Below are 20,702 nucleotides of genomic sequence, written 5' to 3'. Positions count from 1 at the left end.
TTCCAGAGAAGGTGACAACTGTTAGTGCCAAATCCTGCGTGTCAGATTTATCAGATCCATCCAATTATGACAGAGCTTCTATGGTTCTGAAGTCAAAGGTTGTTTCTAGTCTCCGCTTCAGGAGCCAAGAAGATAGATCTGAGTGTTTGGATCCTGTGCTGTCCAAATGTTCAGCTCTGGCCTCAACCCTTGCTCAAGTTTTAGGTCTATCTTAGGTTCCAAAGAAGACTTCACTTTGGTAGCTGATGTGCACTGTTTGGCTTCTGAGCATTCCACATATCTGAGTGAGAGGCAAAGAGACTTGAGAAAGAGACAAGCTTCACCAATTCCAAGGTTGGCATCATCTTCACCTGTAAAGGATCAGTCTGAAGAAGAGGATGAGAAGATAGTATGCGCCTGTTCAAAAAGTGGAGCTGATATAGACTGTGATCCTGGTTTATCAGCAGATGAGCATGTGGGCCTTGTTTTTCCCCTTCTGAGAATGCTCTGCAGTTTCACGGTTTAGTGGATCGCATGATATCCACTTTGAATCTGTCTTCCGTGCCTGTGAAGGAGGCATCTCATCCGCTGATTAATATTCTTGGGGTACCTCCAAGAGTACGATGTCCTTACTAATCTTTGATGCTCCAGCTTGCTATGACTGTTTGGTCCACTCCTGCCAGCCTGTATCCAAGAAAGCAGACAAATTGCATCAGATACCCTCAGAGAGGTTTTCGTATGCACCCTGTACCTAACTCACTGATAGTGGCTGCTGCAAGTAGCAGGTCAAGGTATGGATAGCCACATTTCATCCCAGTGATAGAAAGGGGAAGGAGATTGATTTCCTACGGAGAAAGGTGTTCTCTCCTTCATGCCTTGGTATTAGGGTGGCAAATATAGGGTGACAAATTCCCAAGCTGTTATGGCCTGCTATCTATTCCACCTGTGGGAAAAGTTGGCATTTTGGGTGCGTGATTTGCCAGATGACAAAAGTAGATGGGAAAACGTGATCCTAAAGAAAGGTCAAAATATGGCAAGATCACTCTCAGGATTTCCTTTGATGCTTCACACTCTTCCGTTAACTGCAGAAGCCAATGCTCTACTCTGAGGAAATATACATAGCGTCATTCCTCCTCTTTGGTTCTGGATACTAGAATTCAAGTGGAAGATCTCCTTCCCTTCAAAGAGGAGATCTTCTTTTCAGTGAAAAGAAAGATGAATTGCTGGAGAAGTTGAAGGAGATAAGATTGAAGGCCCTTTCTTTGGATTTGGTTTCTTCTACTTGCAGGAGATCTGTTCCTTTCTGTTATCGGAGACTATTATCCACAGTCATCTTTGGCTTATTTCTCATAAAATTAAAGACATCAGCAGGCCTCAGCAGCCTTCATCATTCCAGAGAGAGCATAAAAAGAAGCCTTTTAAATCAAGGCCTTGTGAGAGTTGAGAGTCAAGAACCAATCAGCAAGGATCCTTCCCTTTCTCTGTTTGGAAACAGGCTAACCCATTTTATCAGCAAATCCAATTTTCCCATAAGAATTAATGTAAATAGGGAGAGTTAGGTTCCAGGGAAATATTTTTCACCAGACAAAAAACTATACATTATATAGATATACACACAGTATACGTTTTAAACAAATAATTTAATACTGTTCACAGCTATAGTCTGGTCTACACTAGGCGTTTAAACCGGTTTTAGGAGCGTAAAACCGATTTAACGCCACAACCGTCCACACTAGGAGGCACCATATATCGATTTTAATGGCTCTTTAAACCGGTTTCTGTACTCCTCCCTAACGAGAGGAGTAACGCTAGTATCGGTATTAACATATCGGATTAGGGTTAGTGTGGACGCTGATCGACGGTATTGGCCTCCGGGAGCTATCCCACAGTGCACCTCTGACCGCTCTGGACAGCAATCTGAACTCGGATGCAGTGGCCAGGTAGACAGGAAAAGCCCCGCGAACTTTTGAATATTTCCTGTTTGCCCAGCGTGGAGCTCCGATCAGCACGGGTGGCGATGCAGTTAAAAATCAAAATAAAGAAAGAGCTCCCGCATGGACCATGCGGATGTGATCGCTGTAAGGGCAGGCAAATCTTTTCTATCAGCGCTCCGTTACAGAAGACGAAATTCAAAATCATTTTTAAAAAATCTCCAGACAGACGCCATAGCAGGGGCTCAGCGCACTGCTGCGTGACAAACGTAACGGAAAGCCAAAGAATCAAATGGACGCTCATGGACTGGAGGACTCAAGCTATCCCACAGTTCCTGCAGTCTCCGAAAAGTATTTGCATTCTTGGCTGAGCTCCAAATGCTTCTAGGGTCAAACACAGTGTCCGCGGTGGGTCAGGGCATAGCTCGGCAATTTACGCACCCCCCCACCCATCCCCAGAAGTGAAAGGGAAAACAATCCTCTCTTGACTCTTTAACGTCACCCTATCTTTACTGAATGCTGCAGATAGACCCGATGCTGCAGCACTGAACCCCAACATCCTTGCTTCGCCCCGCCATGGGTGGCTGATGGTGCAATACGACTGGTACCCGTCCTCATCATCAGCCTATTGGCAAAGGGGCAGTGCAAAAGGACTGGTAACCATGATGACCAGCATCTGTTAGGTCGATCAAGGGCGCCTGGTCCTAATTTTTCATGGTAGATGGTGCAATATGGCTGATAACCATCATCGTCATAGAAACAGGGGGCTGAGCTCCATCAGCCCCCACCCTTCATGTGTAAAGAAAAGATTCAAGTGCCCCTGAACTAGCAGAGGGATGCTGGGCTCCTCTCCTACACACTCCTTACTGTCCTGTCTGGACTATCATAGCAGCTGGAGGCTGCCTTCCACTCATATCTCACTAACAAATCACTGTGTCTTATTCCTGCATTCTTTATTACTTCATCACACAAGTGGGGGGACAATGCTACGGTAGCCCAGGAAGGCTGAGGGAAGAACAGAATCAACAGGTGGGGTTGTTGCAGGAGCACCCCCTGTGAATAGAATACAGCTCATAATTTCTGCAGGATCTGACACAGAGCAGCTGTGCTCTTTGGTTCTATGATACAGTGGTTCTCTAGTACACTTGCCCAAATTCTAGGCAGGACTAGGGGACTTGCCCATATTCTAGGGGACTTGCCCATATTCTAGGCAGGACTAATTCTATTTTTAGATACCAAAAAGGAGGGATTGACTCAGGGAGTCATTCCCAATTTTGGCTTTTGCGCCCCTGGCTAAGAGCAGCCAGGGGCACTTATGACAGCAGCAAATGGAACAGTGCAAAAGGACTGGTAGCCACAATCATCTTATTACCAATTTATGGTATGGTAGATGGTGCAATATGGCTGATAACCATCCCTGCTATCATGCAAAAGCAAAAGCATGCTGCTGTGTAGCGCTGCTGAATCGCCTCTGTGAGCGGCATCTAGTACACATACGGTGACAGTCACAAAAGGCTAAACAGGCTCCATGATTGCCATGCTATGGCATCTTCCAGGGCAATCCAGGGAAAAAAGGCATGAAATGCTTGTCTGCCGTTGCTTTCCCAGCGGAAGGAGTGACTGACGACATTTACCCAGAACCACCCGCGACAATGAATTTCTCAACCCGGAAATTCAAAGGGGCGGGGGAGGCTGCGGGAACTATGGGATAGCTACGGAGTAGCTACCCACAGTGCAATGCTCCAGAAATCAACGCTAGCCTCGGACCGTGGACGCACACCACCGATTTAATGTGTTTAGTGTGGCCGCGCACACTCGATTTTATAAAATCTGTTTTACAAAACCGGTTTATGCAAATTCGGAATAGTCCCGTAGTGTAGACGTACCCTATGATGACTGTGAAGCTTGGCTGAGGTGGTGAAGTTAGAGCAGGGGTCTCAAACTCAAATGACCACGAGGGCCACATGAGGACTAGTACATTGGCCCGAGGGCCGCATTTACTGACACCTCCCCCCTGCTGCCCTCAGCCCCGCCCCCCACTCCACCCCTTCCATGAGGCCCTGCACCACCTCTTCCCACCTCTTCCCTGCCCCCATTCCAACCCCTTTCCCCAAAATCCCCACCCCAACTCTGCCCCCTTCCTGCCCCCAGGGGGTGCAGGAGGGGTGTGGGGTGTGGCGGGGGCTCAAGACAGGGAGTTGGGATGTGGGGTGCAGGAGGGGTGAGAGGTGCGGCAGGGGGTCAGGGTACAGATTCATGATGCTGTTGTTGTTTTGGTTTTTTTTAAAATGATCTTAGCAGTCATTTTATATTAAGCTTGTCAGAGCAGACATTCCATAGAAGCATTACAAAATCAAAAGATGAGAATTTTTTAAACTAGTCTTGATAAACTAAATTTGATCCTGGTTTCAAAGTTTCAATTGGAAAGTCCCAGAAACTAAATTATGCTTCATCTAAGTTGGATTTTCCTACAGAAAGGCAAAAAAAAGCTTTACTTCAGGATCCTCTTGTCCAGATCACTTTAAATTGTGTAGAAAAATTTTACATCTGTTCCAAATCTGCCCCATCAGTTTTTAGGACAAAATGGTTGGGGGGTTTTTGGATTTTAGAAGAGGGGTTCAAAATTAAGCTTATATTGAAAACTCAGTTGCAACTGACAGTGGAGCAGCTAATATTGCTTCACAAAAAGCACAATATAAGAAAGCTGCTGTTAAGCAGAACACTTCACTGTCAACATGTCTATTCTTTGTATATTTTACCTTGAAACTAGAAGACTAGTTGAAAGGTTAACAGGCAGGGCCGGCTCCAGGGGTTTTGCCACCCCAAGCAGCCAAAAAAAAAGCTGTGATCACGATCTGCAGCAATTCAGCGAGAGGTCCTTCGCTCCGAAGGGACCCTCTGCCGAATAGCTGGACGTGCCGCCCCTCTCCGGAATGGCCGCCCCAAGCACCTGCTTGCTAAGCTGGTACCAGGAGTCGGCCCTGTTAATAGGACACAGCATAAGCCTGTTTAAACTAGGGAGTTGCACACTGTTGCTTCTGTCGGCCAAATTTATTGCACACATCAGGGATTCCTGGAATCCCCCCATTCTCCCCTACAAGCTTCTGAGCTCCTCTCTATTCAGGAACTGGTTGCAGTCCCCTTCTCTCATATGCTCTGTGTGCCCTCCATTACCCACTCTGCCCTCCTGGAACTCTGTATCCCCCCATTACTTCATGCCAAGAGGTTTGTATGTGCCCCCATTCCTCCTGTCAGAAGCTCTGTGTGTCCCTATTTCCTGTCTCTATCCCCACCCCCATATTGTTAGTCTCCTTTCCTCTTGTCTTTCTCTTTCATTATGTCAACATTTTAAATACAGTTGGATATGGACAGAGCTAAAATGAGAGGTATTGTGTTCATTTCTGCCATCAAACCATTCTTTGGTCCATAGACAATAAATAGGTTGTTAGAAGTGTGACTTTATACGCAGATGTTCCCCCATTTCCTTCTTCTCATAAAAATCAATAGGGTTCTGTCTGATGCTGAGAGTACCTGAAATTTTGGAATTGATTGGCTTCAGCATTCAAGTTATTGCACTACATCCAAGCAAAAAAATGCTATCAAGTTATGCCTATGGGCCTCGCAAGCTTGGCTAGTTATTCCTGTATTATTTCCTTCTATGGCCTTCTCAGGGTTTGGCTATACTTGCAGCTGTACAGCGCTGGGAGTTAAACCTGTCTTCGTACAGCTTGTAGGGAAAGCACTGCAGTGTGGCCACACTGACAGCTACCAGTGCTGCAGTGTGGCCACATATGCAGCATTTGCAGCGGTGTTGGGAGTGGTGCATTATGGGCAGCTATCCCAGCGTTCAAGTGGCTGCAACGTGCTTTTCAAAAGAGGCGGGTGGGGTGGAGTGTGTCAGAGAGCATGGGGGAGACAGAGAGAGTGGATTTTTGGAGCTGACACTGTGTCAGCTCCCAGCCTTGCAAGTTCCGATCCCTTCCTCCACCCCTCTCTCATTCACTAAACGCAAATAGCCTTTTTTTTTTCCTCACAGACCAGCTAAGCAGCTGCTCCGAAACGGACCCCCCCCCCCCCCCCCGCAAGCCGTGCTGCTTCTCTCCTCAAGCAAACACTAGCTGTGGACATTCATCCCCCTGCCTGCCTCTGTTCGAGCAAACAGGAGCTGTGTTTGTTTTTTCGATAAGCAGCTCCGGGAACCCTGAGTTCACAACAAAACAGAGGCATCACAACAAAACAAAGAGTGTTATCTTTACTTAAAAGCATTATGGGAAGGTTCCGGAGGTCAGTTACAGCATAGTAAGATGATTCACTGTTTACACGGGCACTCCAGCACTGCAGCACCAGCGCTGTTCTCTTTTTATTCCCCTTGTCGAGGTGGAGTACAACCAGCGCTGTAGCCAGGGAGATACAGCGCAGTATGTGCCTTGCCAATGTGGACAGCGAATAAGTTACAGCACTGTAAAGCCACCACCAGCGCTGTAACTCTCCAGTGTAGCCAAGCCCTCAGTATCCGCCCTGTTTTCCTAGCTCCATTCAAAATTCTGCTAAGATCTTTCTGGCCTGTCATTCTGTCTGTCACCTTTTTGTCCCTTTACTGGATCTACCTTTTCCATTCCATCAAGTATAAGCTTTTGGTCCTTACCTTTAAACCCTCATGTTTTAGCCTCTCCGTACTTACCCATTTCTGTATCTTAGTGTTCCCTCTACAACAACATTCTGCAGTGCGAGCTTCCATCATCCATTTCTCTGCTTCTCCCATAGGCACCTTCATGCCTTCTTCCATGTCTCCCATTATCCCTGGAACACCCAGCCCAAGCTAGTATGTATACTACTAACTTGTTCTCCTTCATAGCTCTCAGACCCGATAGCTCTCAGAAATTGCCAACTAATAATAATAATATACTTAGCTCTTTGTATTATGTTTTTAATTGGCTCTCAAAGTGCTTTACCATAATGGCTAGATAGATAGCCATTATGGCTCCTGTCCTGTTACCTTTATATTATAATGTATTTTTTAACAAGACTCAAAACAGTCAAGCTGTGTGTGCGTCTGGCCTGTATAAACATTTTCTTGTTAGGGTTCCTCCCCCTTACTTTTGTTGCATCTTAGATTATAAACTCTTCAGAGTAACAATGGTCTATGATTTGGTGGGGTGCCTAACACAGAGAGGTTCTGATCCTGATTGAGCCCTTTGTCTGCTACTTAATATAAGTAATTTTGATAAATTAACTCATACTATATGCTTTTTATCTTGCTGATATAGGTATTGAGAGCTGTATTTTTGAACAGTACTCATTATTCTAGTGCTGCATATGTTCTCCTTGATACCTGTATCTTTTTCTAGTTCGTTTATATGTATTTATCTTTTTGGTACACCTCGTTTATTCAAAATACATTATTTGATTATAATTACTGGTTTTGGTAGAGGTCATGGAATACTAGTCACTTGTCTACAAAATAAATATGTTTAAGTATACTTGTTTTCTTTAGATATCACTCTATGAAAATTGAATAAAATATGAGCAGATGAAAGAGGATGATTATGGGTTCAGGACAGGAAACTGAATAATTTCAATAACCTTTTTTTAGTTTCTTTTAAAGAATGTTAATTGGAAGTTCTAAGAGCCCCCAGTTAAGTCAGAGAAAAAAGTGAAGAGTGTGCATAGTTAGTTTGTTTTTTAAACTCTGTTTAAAAAAAAAATAGTTATGGGTTTCTGATTATCTCAGTTCGAGGTAATCAAAAAACACATTTCGCTCATTTTTTTAGATATTATTACCATTTACATTTTTAAAAAAGTCATCAGATTCAAGTTTGTATGTTAAGTTTATCCCAATACAAAAGGTTGTTTTAAAGCTTTTGAAAGTAGTGGACTATTAGGGGAATTTTGGTGTAGATGGTACGAATATTTAAATATGCCACTGTAATCAGTATTTCTTCTATTTAAAGTGTTTCTTCTTGTGAAATAGATTGTTCATATGCTGCTGCTGTTCGTTCAAATTAAATTCTTATTTGAAGTATCTTTAATGTTCTCTTGTGCACTTTCCTTAATCTGCATGTTTCTTCTGTTTATAAATAGGAAAACATTTAAAATAAACATTTTGTTTTTTCAAGTTATTTACTTGTAATATACAGGTACTGTGAAGTCAGCCCTTCTGTCAGTTTCCCCTCAGCAGAGTCTTGATCAGTGCTGAAGATTGTTCTGGATGTGGTGAAGAATAGCAAAAGTATTCATCCAAGAAGCACCATACCATATTAGCTTTTCAAGGATCTCCCTGTCACTACTGCAGCAGCAATGCAAATCTTCGCCTTTGGTGCCAGGGAGTGAGTCACAGTTCTCATAATAGTAAGCTTCACATGTAAGCCCCTCATACATGTGTAGCAGCTGTGCTGGCCAACAACTCAAAGCTTTTCATTTGATGCTGCATAGTAATTTTTTAATAATGATGCAATGTAAGCATATGACCTTATTTTATCAATAATTTCAAACTCTGTTTTTTTTATAGAATAATAATAACTTGGATGCCTGTTGTGCAGTTCTGTCTCAGGAGAGCACGAAGTATCTCTACGGTGAAGGAGACCTAGGTTTTTCGGATGATTCTGGGATTCCTGGACTACGAAATCACATGACATCTCTTAACTTGGATTTGCAGTCACAGAATGTGTATCACCATGGACGAGAAGGAAGTAGAATGAATGGAAGTAGGACTTTAACTCACAGCATTAGTGATGGACATCTTCAAGGCAGTCAGCCCAATAGCGAACTGTTTCAGCAGGAACCACAGACAGCACCAGCTCAAGTTCCACAAGGATTTAATGTCTTTGGAATGGCTAATACAGTTAGTACTTCTAATCCAGGACAACACCTGGGATTTCACATAGGCAGCAAAGGAGCATCTAGCCTCTCTCAGCAAACACCCAGATTCAACCCCATTATGGTAACATTAGCTCCCAATATTCAGCCTGGTCGCAATACCCCAACGTCTTTGCACATACATGGTGTACCTCCACCTGTACTTAATAGTCCACAGGGAAATTCTATCTATATTAGGCCTTATATTACAACTCCAGGTGGTACAGCTCGACAGACACAGCAGCATCCAGGTTGGGTGTCTCAGTTTAATCCCATGCATCCTCAGCAAGTCTACCAGCCTTCACAACCAAGTCCCTGGACTACTCTTCCCACATCAAGTCCTCTACCACATACCTCATCACAACAATCATCACAGCCAAACCAACAAGGCCACCAAACTTCTCATGTCTATATGCCTATCAGTTCACCCACTACTCCACAAGCACCCATGATTCATTCATCTGGTAGCTCACAACCTGCTACCCATAGCCAATATAACATTCAGAATATCTCAACAGGACCTCGCAAAAACCAAATTGAAATCAAACTTGAACCACCACAAAGAAACAATTCTTCAAAACTGCGTTCATCTGGTCCTCGCACTTCCACTAATCCTTCTTCCCTCAACAGCCAGACATTAAGTAGAAGTCAGCCCACTGTTTACATAGCTGCCAGTCCACCAAATACTGATGAAGTGATTGCCCGCAGTCAACCTAAGGTCTACATTTCAGCAAATGCCACAACAGGAGATGAGCAAATTGTGCGGAACCAACCAACACTCTTCATATCAACAAATCCTGGTGTAACTACCACCTCTAGGAATATGTCTGGTCAAGTAAGCATGGGTCCTGCATTTATTCATCACCATCCACCCAAGAGTCGAGCAGTGGGCAACAACACCACTGTAACCTCTCCTCGAGTGGTGGTCACACAGCCTAACACAAAATATACTTTTAAAATTACAGTTTCTCCAAATAAACCCCCTGCAGTTTCACCAGGGGTAGTATCCCCCACCTTTGAACCTACAAATCTTCTAAACCTTCCTGATCACTATGCAGAACCAGAGGGTATCCAGCATCTTACTGACCCTGTTTTAGCACATGTGGATAGGATCAGTGATGCACGGAAATTGAGTGTGGGATCTGATGATGCTGCCTACACACAAGGTAATATTCTTAATGTAAATTGTAGAGATTTCTACCAAGTTATCTGGCCCTTACATTTTAAGGCAAAACAAGAACCACCAATCAGCCATTTTGGAATTGACAAAATGATTCCTGTTCGTTGCACTCTGGAACATATTCTAAATCAGAAATATGAATTTATAATTAACACACATTTGAATCAGTCCTTCCTTAACTTTTGCATGGTAAAGCAGTTTTAACTTTTTACCTGACAGTAGAATAGAGGTTCTATTGTTTTGTGTTCAGTTATCAATAATCACCTTCTGTTTTGTGGAGCCTTTTCTGAGTTAGCAGCTGGCATAGAATTCTTTACGTTACCAGACTGGATGTGTGGTTACTTCATTTTAAGAGATTGTTCTGAAAAAGATTTCTCATATTTCAATTGATTTTAAACAAATCAAATGTTCAGACATACTAACAGGTTGTTGAACCAGATGACAGTTGACAGGCACTGTTCCCATTGAATATTGCTTTTCTTATTAGTTCATTTTGCAAGTGTTATAGAAAGTGAGGAATCCAGACTTTGGAAGCTATTTGAGTAGGAGTGAATTTTTTACCTCGCTGTTTTCTATTGTCAGATGTCCATAAGGATGTTTAAAGTTCTATTACTTGTATTGTTTATATAATATTATAAACAAATATAAAAAAGAATCCAATCCCAAAGAAGTTAAAATCTAAATAGTATTATGGTGAAGGAAAGGGGATGAGATTACAAGAAAAGCAAATGAATTGCGTAGTGATAAGGACTTCTCTTGTTAATACCGCTATTCTCATGTGTTTATATTTTATGTATTTTGTTAACAGAGAGAGGAGTAGGATTATTGTAATACAATAATATTTTGAAAATGATGCAGATTGTCTTCCAATACTTATTAGGATACAAAACTTCTTGAAACCCTTCAATTATTGTCAACGAATTTAGCATTAAAAGAAATTGACATAAAACTTGTTCCAAGATTACTGTAACATTGTTCAGATCAACTGTTATGAGGTAAATTTAATATTGAATTAGCTTGTGCACTCCTTGTCTAGATTAGGGGGTTCTTGAATGCTGTAGTGTTTCAATCCCATCCCCATTAATATTTTTGTTAAACATGCATTAGGAGGGAAATAAATCTTGCATCTATATAATCATACTGTTCAAGTGCTCTGCATTTCTGGTACAGTTTTTCTTCTGTTCTGACTTCTTTGAGAGAATATTTGTGGTACTGGCTTCTGCTGCTTGCAGCTCCTACCAGATCTTGCTCTGAATTCCAAATGCCCCTGGAACAGTGATTCCTACTATGGTACTAACTGCATTTACAATCAATAGCTGATGCATCATGATCACGCCAACCTCCCTGTGCCCAGCGCTGCTTCAGTGCCACTGGTTGCATAGGAACTAATTCATCCTCCAAAACTGCTGATTTGATTCCTGCCTACACTGAACCCCAATTGTGTATTAAGTCCCAAAAGGGAAGGCAAGTTTTCAGAGACAAAAGGCCAGTGCATGGTGTGGGCTATGGACTTAGCATGAAGCTGTGTGTCAGGAGCTGTCTCTGCACTGACTTTATGGGGTAAGTCCCTTCCCCTCTATTTAGTGGGGGTTTCTATCCTCTCAGGGGCCCTCAGCCTTCACTCATGTGTAATGCTGTTCAAGTATTCTGTATTCAGAGGAATGCTCCAGATTTCTGGAACATATTTTCTTCCACTCAGCTACACTAACTGCTATGCTTTTTTTAATCCTTTGCTACATTTATAAATCATTCAGAAGTTGAGGTGCATGATCATGATTTATCTGCCCGGTCCAAGCAACCAGAAGTCAAGCTGTCGTTCCTGAATTTGGGTCTCTTATATCACAAAACAGCGTAATTTTTTAATCTTATAGGTGGTGCAGGTAGCAACATCTGTCGGTAAGGTTGCCCGATACTTTTCATAATAAGACCATGTTCTTTGAGTTCTTATTCATGTCCATTCCATGTTAGGTGTGTGCACGTCATGTGCACTGTTGCTGAAGATTTTTCCCTCAGTGGTATCTGTTGGGCCAGCTCCAACGCTCTCTGGAGCCATGCACTTATGCACTCATACAAGGGATACTGCTGGCTCCACACCCTCTCAGTTCTTTCTTACACCCGGGATGGTTGGTGGAACAACCTTTCTTTCTTCCCAGTGGTTTTTGGATTCTATCTTCTTTTGTAATTAGCGTTAGTGTAAATAGATAGTTCCTATCATTGGGGGACTTTTTTGCCCCAGGGGATGCCCTAGACTTCAAGCCTTGAGACAAAGCTATGCCTGTGAGTGACCTGCACTCCAGCTACTTAAAGTGCTTGGGGGAAAACTCCCATGAAGGACAACTGCCAGATCTGTCAGGACTTCAGACCCTGCACTAAAAAGGACAGAAACATTAGGCTGAAGGCTATCCCCATGGAAGCCACCCTCAGACCAGTATGAGCCAAGCTGCTCCAATTTGGCATCAAGTACTTCAGCGTTGGTGCGAAGCGCTCCCCCAGCACCGAGCACTTCCCTGCACCATTCACACACTAGTGCCAAGAAAGAAGCACAAGAAGCAGTGAACCAACAGAGGGCACTCGCCAGTGCAGAAAAGAGATAAGTAGGGAGAAGGCAGCACAATGAGACCTGTGCCAGGTCACTCTACCTCTCCCAATCCCGCAATGGCACAGTCGACTCTGCCTAGAGCATTAGTCCAGTGCGGGACCCTCCACCGACTCCCAGAAGCCGCAGCAGTGCCAGCAATCTGACAATGCCATTAACCCTAGAGGCTTTCCAAGTGGCTAGGGATCTTTTTTCTCTGCCGGTCCCTTCAACTCCAGTGGGACACCTTTCAGCTCCGGTGACCAGAAGCAGGAGGGGACAGGAGTGTTGGGGCTCCTTCCTGGAATTGGGCTCCCCGGCACCCTCTAGGGCAGTGGTTCCCAAATTGGGGTTCACGGAATGTTATCGGGGGTCCTCGGGGGGAAAAAATTCCCTGATGGCAGACAGAGCTGTCCCTAGGGACCCCGGGCAGCACAGGGCCAGCAGCCCGGAGCCCCTAGACTTCCAAGAGCTAAGCAGATCAAAGCAAGCATATCTATCACACTGACGAGATTTAAACTTCAAGACTCCTTATAAGAAATGGAAAGGGGGTGCATATTTTTTGCTGTTTTTAAAATTATGAAGAACAAGTTTAAGCTGTGTTGTAATGTGCGCTGTTTGCCTGGACTGCTCAAAACCTCAGTGCTTGTGTAGGAGGAATTCTTTGAGTTGGCTTCTTAAATACCTTCATGCTGTTTCACGTCTGATACTCCTTGATGAAACATAGGAGCCTTGTCTTATAACAGGCTTATTCAAAGTGATACAAGCTACAAAAGTGAGATCTTGGAAGAGTGTTGCTGTTTTCATAATGTACTAAAAATACTGTAATGATTAATAATAATATAGTGTGTAATAAACATGTCATGAAAACACATTTATATTTCCAAGATCACTGCTTTTATAATTTATACTTAGATAAAGGAGAAAATCCCTAGAAATATTCATTTTTAGGCAGGGGTTCACGAGACTTGACATTTTAGTGAAAGGGGTTCACAAGTTGTTAAAGTTTGGGAATCACTGCTCTAGGGGCAGGCCTTCCCTGATCTGGCCTCTCCATCACCAGTCCATCGCCAGTCCCCAGAACCCCAGCATTGTATAGAGTCAGAAGCAGGTACCACTCCACAAAGGTCTCTGAGAGAAGACTCCTGAGTCTGAAGGGGAACCTTACGTGCCACCTAAAATGTGTCCCAGTGACCACCTTATGCACCACCAGACTTCAGTGTCAGTCCTCCTGCCAGCACCTAGCCAGCGGGTCAGTGGCCCATGCAGTGGCCTTACTGGAACCCCTGGGGTTTCCCCTGGGGTTTCCCCCCAGTACCACGTCCTCCCCTTTATTGCTCCTGCTTGACTGAGGTACCAATGTCCAGGAGATGGCTCCAGTGGACATAGTTGAGGAAGTCGCCCCTCCTACGGTACAAGCCACCTCCTCATCCACCCCAGACAAGGCAATTGTGGGACCCAGTAATCTGCTTCGTCACAGTAACTTCAGAGTCCATCAGGACCTTCTTAAACAAATCATTGCAAACCTGGGTCTGGAAATTGAGGATCTCAAAGAGACATCACACAGTCTTAGTGATATCCTGGCTGCTGCAGCTCCCTCCAAGGTGACCTTGCCCATTAATGAGGTGGTGATGGGACCTGTGGCAAACTCCTTCTTCTCTGCCTCCCCCCCCCCCCCCCCCCCCCTAGGACAGAGAAGTAGTAGTATGTGTCAGCAGGCCGGTTCAAATATCTGTACTCGCATGCCCCTGGTGGTCTGCAGACAATGAAAAGAATAGGCAGGGGCAGTCAAGCGCTACCCCTAAGCAAAAAGACACCAAGAGACTAGAATGTTTCAGAAGAAAGGTTTATTTGACAGGTAGCCTTCAACTACGTGTCTCCAACCAGCAAGCTCCGCTGAGGAGATATGATTTTAATTTGTGGGACTCCTTGGCTAAATTTAAAGACTCCCTGCCCCAAGATTCAAGGCAGGAGTTCACTGCCGTCTTCGAGGAGGGTAAGACCAGGACCTCACTCCAGGTGGCTCTGGATGCTGCCAGCTTGGCAGCCAGGACAATGGCCTCTGCTGACACCACCAAGTGTTCTTGGCTCCAGTCCTTCAGCCTTCCTCATGAGGTCCAACAGTCTATCAAAGGCTCCTCTGTGTTCTTGGACCAGATGGGCATGTGACTTCACAGCCTGAAGAACTCAAGGGCCACCCTACGATCCTTTGGCCATTATACTCTGTCAGCTTCTAGGAAACTCTTCAGGCCATCAGCCTTCTCAGTTCTCTGCACCTCCAAAACAGGAGCCCTACAAAAGAAAAAAGAGAGGTTATAAACGGCACCAACCACTCCCGTCCACTTCAGCCTCCCAGTTGAGCTCTCAGAGATACTCTGGCAAGCCAAGCAGGCTGTTAAATGTGTGCCCAAAGGCTCTGTATCAATCACCATTTCAGATCCGCCGCGCCTTTTATTTTTGGACTGTCTGTAACTCTTCAGGCCAACACGGTCATACCTAACATTGGTTCCTGAGTGCAGTGACAGTTGGATATAACCTTCAGTTTTTATCCATCCCCGTCCCTCTTCAGGGACCCTTCTTACAAGCAACTCCTTGTCCAAGAGATGCAATCTCTCATACATATGAGGGCTGTGGAGGAGGTTCCTCAAGACTTGAGAGAGAGAGAGAGAAGAGAGAGAGAGTGTTTTATTCCTGTATCAGAGGGGTAGCTGTGTTAGTCTGAATCTGTAAAAGCAGCAGTGTGTCCTGTGGCACCTTATAAACTAACAGACGTATTGGAGCATGAGCTTTCGTGGGTGAATACCCACTTCGTCGGATGCATACTCCTGATATATCCTAACCCCAAAGACCAAAGGGGGCCTCTGACTGATCTTGGACCTGTGTCGCCTCAACAAATATCTCAAGAAGCTGAGGTTCCGCAGGGTCTCCCTTGCCTCCATCATTCCCTTCCTGGATCCAGGAGACTTGGTATGCTGTCCTTGACTTAAATGACACATACTTTCACATGTCTATCTTCCATGGCCATGGAAGATTTCTCAGGTTTATAGTGGATCAAAACCACTACTAATTCATCACTCTTCCCTTTGGCCTATTGGCAACCCCCTGGGTTTTCACAAAGTGTACTGTGGTCGTAGCAGCCTTCCTCAAGTAGCAAGGTGAACAAGTCTACCCATACCTCGATGACTGGCTGATCAAAGGGTGGTCACAGTCTCAAGTACAGAACACATCAGCATGGTCCGAGTCACCTTCCAAGCACTGGGCCTGCTGATAAACTAGCAGAAGTCAACTCTTGTCCCAGTTCAGAGAATAGAATTTATTGAGGCAGTGCTCGACTCAATCCAGGGCAGAGACTTCCTGCCAGAGGCCCAGTTCCAAATCATGTTGGACCTGATGTCCAGTGTCATGGTCCACCTAATCACAACAGCTCGGGTTTGCCTCGGATTACTGGGGCACATGGTGACATGTACTTGTATGCAAGGCTGTGCCTCAGGCCTCTCCAGCTGTGGGTAGTGTCAGTTTACTCCCCGAGCAGACACTACTTGGACTCAGTACTCATGGTTCCGCCTCTGGTCCTTGCCTCCCTGGACTGGTGGAAAAACCCGAGATCGGTAATGATGGGGATGTCCTTTGTTACCCCCTCAAACATCAGTTGTCTTAGTCTCAGGCATGTCAGACCTAGGGTGGGGAGACCACCTCAACTACCTCAGGGCTTCTGGTCCCAAGAAGAACTCTCCCTGCACATAAATGTCAGGAAGCTCAGGGCTGTATGCTTAGCATGCCAAGTGGTGTTTCTTCAAATCTCAGGCAAGGTGTTGCAGGTCCTGACAGACAATACTTCAGCCATGTTTTACATCAACAAACAGGGAGGGGCTCGATCTTCAGCTTTATGTCAGGAGGCCATCTGTCTGTTGGACTTCTGCGCAAAGCACTCCATTCATCTCAAGGCATCACCTCTCCCGGGAGCCTGGAATGTACTGGTGGATCACCTCAGCAGTTTTTTCCTCTCACCACGAGTGCTCCCGTCACCCAGATGTCACAAGATTCATCTTCCAAAGGTGGGGGCCTCCCCAGGTGGACCTGTTCACTACCAGGCAGAACAGGAAATGCCATCAGTTTTGTTCACTGTGTGGACACAGTCCAAGCTCCATTTCCGATGCTTTCCTGCTCCCGTGGACAAACCTGCTAGTTTACACCTTTTTCCCCCAATCTCCTTGGTTCACACAGTACTAAAATCAAACAGGACAAAGCGAGAGTTATTCTGATAGCCCTGGCTTGGCCACACTAGCATTGGTTCAGCATGCTCCTGGATCTCTTGGTGACACCCGCACTCTTGCTCCCACTCCGTCCAGACCTGATTTCACAAGATCACTTGCAAAGCTTGTCGCTTCGCCCGAGCCAAGACTCCCTGCACCTAACTGCATGGATACTGTATGGCTGAACCCTGAAGTACAGGCTTGTTTGGAACAGGTTTAGCAGATCTTGCTAGGCAATAGACAGCCTTCCGCCAGGGCTACCTACTTGGCCAAGTGGAAGCTTTTCTCTTTTTGGGCTTCTGAACATGCTCTGTCTCCATCTCTTTCTTCTCTTCAGTCTATCTCAGACTATTTGCTCCACTTAAAGCATCAGGCCCTGGCCCTCTCATCTATTAAAGTGCACTTAGCAGCCATCTCAGTCTTCCACCCTCCAGTGAAAGGCAGGTCAGTGTTCTCAAGGGGCTGGAGAGACTATCCTCAGGTCTGTGAGCTCCCATGTCCCCCCAGGGGACTTTAACCTGGTTCTGTCAAAGTTCACGGGTCCCTCCTGGAGGCGTTAGTATTGTGCATCCTGCTACTTCTCTCTTGGAAGTCACCTTCCTGGTTGTGATCACTTCATCCAGAGAGGTCTGAAATCAAGGCCCTTACTTCAGAACAGCCCTACACAGTGTTCTTCAAGGACAAGGTCTAACTGTGTCCCATCCGGCCTTCCTACCAAAGGTTGTGTGTCAGTTCCATAACAACCAGGCCATTTTCCTACCAGTCGTCTTCCTGAAACCTCTCAAGAACTCTGAGGAATGACAGCTTCACTCGTTGGATTTTAGATATGCCCTCCTCACCTTTTATAGTGAGAGGAATAAACCCTTCCACAAATCCACGCAACTCTTTATTGCAATAGCAGAAAGAATGAGAGGGCTACCTGTGTCAGCCCAGAGGATCTTGTCCTGGATAGCCGCCTGCATCTGGATTTGGTATAAGCAGGTGAATGATCCCATCTCTAGTCATCTTAACTGCTCACTCCACAAGAGCCCAGGCATTGTCAATAGCATTCCTTGTGCCGGTCCTAATTCAGGACATCTGCAGTTGTCGGTACGTACCTTCACATCCCACTATGCCAGGGGTCAGCAGCCTTTCGGAAGTGGTGTGCCGAGTCTTCATTTGTTCACTCTAATTTAAGGTTTCGCGTGCCAGTAATATATTTTAACGTTTTTAGAAGGTCTCTTTCTATAAGTCTATAATATATAACTAAACTATTGTTGTATGTAAAGTAAAATAAGGCTTTTAAAATGTTTAAGAAGCTTCATTTAAAAATAAATTAAAATGCAGAGCCTCCCGGACCGGTGGCCAAGACCTGGGCAGTGGGAGTGCCACTGAAAATCGGCTTGCATGCCACAGGTTGCCTACCCCTGCACTATGCCATCAACCAACAGGTCTAAGATGACCCACTTTTGACAGAGCAGTGCTACAGTCAGCATGGCCATGAACTTCGAGCCCATCTCCCTGAGGTATTGCTTGTGAATCACCTAGCATGGAATGGACGTGAGCAAGCACTCGAATTTAAAATGGTTACTAACCTTCTGTAACTACTGTTCTGCAAGATGTGTTGCTCATGACCTACCCTCCTGCCCCGCTGTCGGAGTCAACTGGCCAGATGGAACTGAGAGGGTGCGGGGCCGACGATGTTCCTTATATCAGCGCATAAGCACGCTGCTCCAGAGGGCGCTACAGCCAGCCTGACAGATACCACTGAGGGAAAATTCTCTGGCAGTGGTGCCCACAACACACATACACTCAATATGGAATGGACATGAGCAACACCTCTTGAAGAACAACAGTTACAAAAGGTTAGTAACCAGTTTTTTTCACTTGGTTATAATTTTGCCAAACTTTATTCATTTGGGCTGAAATTTTCCATGCCAAGTATCTGCCTCAGGTTGAATATTTTTTGAGAAACTTCGCTCAAAATGGTTCAGTTGGGTCTCAGAAAAAGGTTTAGGGGAAATATTTTTGCCCATATTAAAAAAATTCCTACAGCAGTTCTATTGAGCAGTTCTAGCACCTCCATGCCTTGGCCCAGGGACTTTAAATTTGATAGGAAGGTTGGCGTAGTGTCAGGGATGTACCTTTTACTGTCCCTGTGAAAATTTAGCCATGCTTATGCGCTTCTGAAAACCTCAGTAGTTATATTATCAGTAGAGACTTGTTAGAGCTTTGCAGCTAAATTCTCTGAAGATTGTCTGTACTTGGCACAGTCCAGTCCTGGGCCACAGAATCTGAGTAGGACTCTTCCTGTGGTTGCTCTTCCCGGTAGCCAGAGACTGTTGTGGTGCTGGGAATAGGGAGACAGTCCTGTGTTCTCAGTGCTCCCCCTGCAGGAGGAGGAGGGAGCTGACTGGTTGGAATGCAGAAGGGTGAGGAGCTGGGTCTGAGGAGTGGCAAGGGTGAGCAGGGCTGGCTCCAGGCACCAGCTCAGCAAGCAGAAAGCGGCGTGGTGGAGCTGCCGCCGATCGGGGCTCCCCCCCGCCTCTTGGGGCCACAAAAACCCTGGAGCCAGCTCTGAGGGTGAGGACTGGAACAAAGGGCCATGGGACTTGTGTATGAACTGTGGCAAGACATCGAGGTTATGGGGAACCGGGACAAGTTGCTGAGGCAGCTGGTGGGCTGGGATGAGGATGGGCTGGAGGGCAGAAGGGGTTGGGCTTATCGGAGGACAGGCATGATGGTCTGTGCCCACTAGAGCACACTGTCCCCATAGAATCTGGAACAGAACCCAGGATTTTTGAGTTTCACCATTTCTCTAATGGCAGCAAATGTCTGATACCCACTTGCAAAGTATTTTCCTTATCTGCTTCTAGTGATTCATCCACATAGAGGTCAACCTACTATTGCTGTCAGTTACTTCTCTAAGCTCAATGTTAAAGATCTGTGCTGTGGTTATAAGGGTTCTCAATTCTACTGATGATCCATGGGAAAGTCAGTATGGTTCCACATAAAGGAATTTTTTTCAGATTTCTTTTTTAGAAACCTCTGAAATTGCACACACAAAAGGTAATTTACATGTTCGGTTGCTAAATGAAGCATTCAGAAGTTAGGAAATGACAGAATTAAGGTTGTCTGTGCAATCTTAATTTGGACTCCATGTGCACTTGCATTATGATAGTAGGTGATCATGTAATTAAAAACTATTTCTTCTACAGGACCCCATCTCATTCGGTGCACAGGATGGAGCGTGCTCTGAGAATGAATCAGAGTTGTGTAGTAAATGAGGCTGTTATCTGTAAGTCCTCTTTGTCTCATTTGTTGCCAAAGATGGAAGATGTGTAGTGAATGAGACAGAACACTGCAGGAAGAAAAAGGGTAGTCTTATGGTTAAGGCATGCTACCTTGAAGAACTGGATTCTATCCCTATATCTGCCACAGATTTCCTATGGAATATTGGAAAAGTCATCTAAACAGAACTTTTCAGAGGTGATCACTAATTGTGTGCTCATCATTTTCTGGATGTCCAACTTGAGACCTTGTGGTTTGATTTGTGGATGTGCCGAGTACTCACATCTACAACTGAAGTCAATACGAGTTGTGCACTGAACACATGAAATGCTATAAAATGCTAAATTCTCTGAAAAATTAGGTCATAAACATCTCAAGTTGGACACTCAGGAGTAGTGTACGCTTCTGACAATCTGTGTATTGGTTCCCCATCTGTACAATGGCAATTCTAATACATTATCTTACAGGGGTATTAGGAAGGAAAATTCATTAATGGTTGTCGCATACTATAGTGATGAGCAAGCACCATAGAAAAGGGAGTGAAGAAATTAATAAATCTGTGTTCAGAGCAGGGTTTGAATAGTGTACAGTAAATAAGACGTTGGGCCGTATGTTGAAGTGACAATAAAAGCACCTCATTCAGTGAGCATTGTCTACCC

General features: G+C 45.0%; 1 protein-coding gene across 11 annotated transcripts in view; it reads left to right on the top strand.

Annotated features, from left to right (window-relative positions):
- TAB2 (TGF-beta activated kinase 1 (MAP3K7) binding protein 2) overlaps positions 1–20,702 on the top strand; it is a 150,265-nt gene that overhangs the window by 109,562 nt on the left and 20,001 nt on the right. For 10 of the 11 annotated variants that reach the window (XM_039529737.1, XM_039529734.1, XM_039529733.1 and 7 more), the window contains one exon: positions 8,419–9,931. In XM_039529737.1, coding sequence (XP_039385671.1) covers positions 8,419–9,931 — 1,513 coding nt within the window. Of the gene's footprint in view, positions 1–8,047; positions 8,259–8,418; positions 9,932–20,702 lie in introns of all 11 variants that reach the window. The other variant, XM_039529742.1, reaches the window with a different exon arrangement.

This window comes from Mauremys reevesii, linkage group 3, assembly GCF_016161935.1.
Source record: "Mauremys reevesii isolate NIE-2019 linkage group 3, ASM1616193v1, whole genome shotgun sequence".
NCBI classification, from domain to species: domain Eukaryota; kingdom Metazoa; phylum Chordata; order Testudines; family Geoemydidae; genus Mauremys; species Mauremys reevesii.
The sequence above is the reverse complement of the archived record's forward strand: the minus strand, read 5'-3'. Positions and strand labels throughout refer to the sequence as shown.